General features: G+C 44.2%; 1 protein-coding gene across 1 annotated transcript in view; it reads right to left on the reverse strand.

Moving 5' to 3' along the window:
• Positions 1 to 3594, reverse strand: part of VPS36 (vacuolar protein sorting 36 homolog (S. cerevisiae)) — an 18105-nt gene extending 14511 nt beyond the window's left edge. Inside the window, exons 1-2 of the mRNA XM_010154284.1 lie at positions 3436 to 3594; positions 2707 to 2775 (exon numbers count right to left, since the gene is read on the reverse strand). Of these exons, the coding sequence (XP_010152586.1) occupies positions 2707 to 2775; positions 3436 to 3594 (228 nt within the window). The remainder of the gene's footprint in view (positions 1 to 2706; positions 2776 to 3435) is intronic.
• Positions 3595 to 3847: the final 253 nt, after the last annotated feature.

The raw sequence follows: 3847 nt of genomic DNA on the forward strand, positions 1-3847 counted from the left end.
TGGACAACCCCCCCCCCTCGCCCTGCTGGCCACACTTCTCTGGATACAGCCCAGGATACGGTTGGCTTTCTGGGCTGCCAGCGCACACTGCCGGCTCACAGGTTCTTAACACTTTTGCACTGGTGTTACTCTGAGAGATCCAAAATCCAAAAGCATCAACCTTAAGTGTTGAACATTTGAAAAACTAGGCTATCCTCTGAGAGGAACAGGAATTTCTCCATCTATCCTACACCCAAGGACTTAATCCAGCAGCTGACGCATCTCAACACACATTTGTTGGACTGTGCTTCATACAAAACAAAGCAGAATAAGAAAGAAGACTCCATCCATCTGTGGGAGACTGACCTACGCAGGTTAACCTCTTTCTGGATGCATTCCAGACAGTAATTGCTTAAGGGAGCAACTCAAAGTATCTAATTAGGTGCCTGGTCTGATTTTGGCAGAGTGTCCTTTGGTGAATGTTGTCTTCCACACAACAGCTTGAGGATCGACAGTTGCACAGAATACAGGAAACACAGGTTATGTTATGAACCTCTCTTCCATCTGCCATGAGGGTGTGCCTAACACCAGGTTACCACGGGCACTCTCACAGGGCTCTCTCAATCCCTACTACCAAAATTGTTCCTCTTTACATGAAATGATTGAATACTCATCAAATAGGAGATTAGGGAATTATACCTGCAGGAACTCCTGGCTAATAAGTAAATCTCTCATTGGGAAAAAGCATGGGTTGTACTTCCTGTTCTAAAACTATTAATACAAGCTATTTAGATTCTTCTATGGCTTCAGATTCTACAGCCATTGCATAGAACAGGTTACTGTTTGTACATCCCCACATAGCTCTGCTCACTTCTAATATAGGCAAAATGGGACTTCTGTTTAAAATAAAAGAAGTTTTTGAAACTAACAAAAGAGTCAAACTATATATAGTATGTACACTGCCAACATGACTGATTCGTTCAGTTCACAGTTAGAAAGCTATGAACTTATTCTAAGTGCAAGGACTTAGAATCACCCCTTCCTGGTGAGAGAAGCAAGAGGAAGCAGTATTTTATGATTTAAACTGTTATGCAAATCTACCTATGTAACAAAAGGATTACATATTTCTTTTCCTATGGAAATCACTGTATTTTCTATATGGTTCAGCTGCAGATGGAATGTAACAACAGCAGCTATAAGACACAGCTGTCTGGTTTTGCAGAAAGGTTTGCTACGTTAGCCTAATGACAAGTGCCCCATTTACTGCTAAAGTTTGCTGACACAATAAAAGGGGACTCTGTCTCCAAGTGTATTCTAGGTAAGCTAGCTAAGGCTCCCAAGGCTGATGCTGTATCACAGCTGAGCTTGGCCAACAAGTGACCATGAAAATAAAAGGGCATTGTGCTCCTCATGTTTCAATCCTAAGAGCCTGAGAAAGAATCAGCTTCATTTACCACACTAACAAGGTTATTTGTGTACCATAAAAACCAAACCTGGCTCTGCTGAGACAGAATTGGTTTGTATTAGATCAGAACTGGGTAATTTTTGGCCATCTCCTGGGCATATATTTCTGCTCCTTCTTTTAATCAAGCCTGGAGTTTGTCAGAATCTTTGCTCAGTTAAATGAATTTGTTAAAAGAAAACTATTCTGTTCTGCTGTTCCTGCAAACAGGACAAAATACATTGCTTTGCCAAATAGAGCATCCTTGGTGCCCTTACCTTTAGAAGGCTCTTAGTAGCAACCTGCCTTGCAGCAAGGATGTGACAATTGGTAGGGAATGGCCTTTGGGTGCAAGAGGTGCTTTGGCTATTCTTGCGCAGAACTAGTCCCGTGGAATATGATACGCCCTTGAAGAGTAGTCATTTGAACATGCTCTGTCTAAACTTTGGCTTCCAGGGCTAAATTTCTAAACGATTGTGTCACAAACAAGCATAATCCAACCTGGTTCCGAGGAGGACTTCTCCTTCAACTGCAGCTGCAAGGTGGTGCGCGCTGCCACATTCTGTGCTTAGAGCTCTCGATGTGTTTTCAGTCTTGCTCACCCATGTCTAAACTGCAGTCTCAGGCTGTGGCTTGACAGTACAAGGCACTGAGCAGCAGTATTACACCGCAGTTCTGCCACTGCCACTTAACCTCCGAGTTATTCTCTGCAGCAGTACAGACAAATGTTCTGGCTTATTGAGGGGATGGTTGAGCACAAGAACAGGCAGTTGGGAGGGTATGACCTGTACAAAGCAATGCTGCCACCAACCACATCCTCTTATCCAATCATGGTCTGAGACTACACGCTGGGAGCAAAGGACAGGAAAACTTGGACTTGAAAACAACAAGGAAGAAAAGGTCTTCCTAGGCAAGGAGTCTGGGAGAGGAGTTCACGTGATGATTTGCCTGACACATTCAACTTCAGTCTCAAACCTATGTTTTTAGTGCATGATACCAGACTCTTTTCTCCTCTATTTTTGTACTGTAGAAAATGAAAATCTGTATGAGTCATTCCCATCCCTCCTCATCTCTGCATCAATATTTTACTAAAGCAGAATTGGGTGAAAGAACATTCCTGTACATAATTTTCTTTCCAGTGTGAGTCAAAAAACGGACTAGGCTTATAAAACAGAACACACAAAAGAAAAATCTCCTCTCCATCTACAGTCTTTTAATTGCAAGCTACCTGTTGCTTATTACAGAATTTACAGCTGAATGACAAAAGATACAGAAGTGGGACTTACGTGATTCTTCTGATCCCTCCAGATTAGTCTGTGTGTGCTAAGTAGTAATACCCCACTATCAAATTTCACCTAAACAAGAAAAATAAACAACAAATTTAACCAGTGAGTCGCATAAATACTGATCTTGGAAATATTACCACAACACAGCAACCAAATTCAGCATGCCAATATTTTGAGAACTCCGTATTTTTTCAGAAAACACAATAAATGAAGTTTAGGAAACAATGGAGAAAATTAGTATAAAGGGTTAGATGGATATACATAAACTTCCTTTTTCAATTGTATACACCTTCCCCCAGGAAATCCTGTGGAATCCTCCCTCCATATGCCGTGCAAGATATATAAGCATTCCTAAATATCGCATTCTAAACAGGGCTGTTGGCTCTGGAACACTACTGGCTGACAAAGAAAGTAAAAGTTATGCAAAAAAGCAAAGCAACTTAATTAGAAGATGCTATGCACAGTCTGAAATCTTTCAGCCTATCACACAGAAGTGTTGCTGCTGTCCATTTTATTGCTGAAAAGTTCTTTATCTGACAGTCATCAGTCTTGGGAAAAATCTGTTAGAAAACTGCTTACTACTCGTGAAACTGGAGGCACGTTCTTACACCTTTTTGTGAGGGTATGCACCTACTCTGGTGAGGAAAAATGAGGAGAGGTCAAAAGTTACCCCAGACGTGATGCAAACCAATCAAAAAGGCTCCGACGAGAGCAGAAAGCTCCCCTCACGACCAGAGCAAAAGGGCATTTGACAGCTACCAGGACGACTCCGGTGTGAACTGGACGCCATGCCCTCTCCACGGCATCAAAGCGGAGCCACACAGGGAGCGCGTAGCCCCTGACTGCTTGGCAGCGACACTGACACCAGCCCCACACTCCCCATGGCATGCCCACCCTCCCTCCGTGTGGCACCAACGGTCCAAGGCCTTTCTCCCACAATGCCTGGATCTGCTCCCTAATAAATCTCCTGGCAGAGGCCAAACCCTGCCAGACCCTGGAATAAAACGTACCCGTCCTCCCAGGCCTCTGACCGAATCCCCCCTTGCAGCCCAGGCCCCTTGGCGCCCCCTGTCACGCCCCCCTTGGCCGGGGCCCACTGCCGCGCCCTCTCTCCACTTCCCCTCCCCCGCCCCGGTCCCTC

This window comes from Eurypyga helias, unplaced genomic scaffold (assembly GCF_000690775.1).
Source record: "Eurypyga helias isolate BGI_N326 unplaced genomic scaffold, ASM69077v1 scaffold51556, whole genome shotgun sequence".
Lineage (NCBI taxonomy): Eukaryota > Metazoa > Chordata > Aves > Eurypygiformes > Eurypygidae > Eurypyga > Eurypyga helias.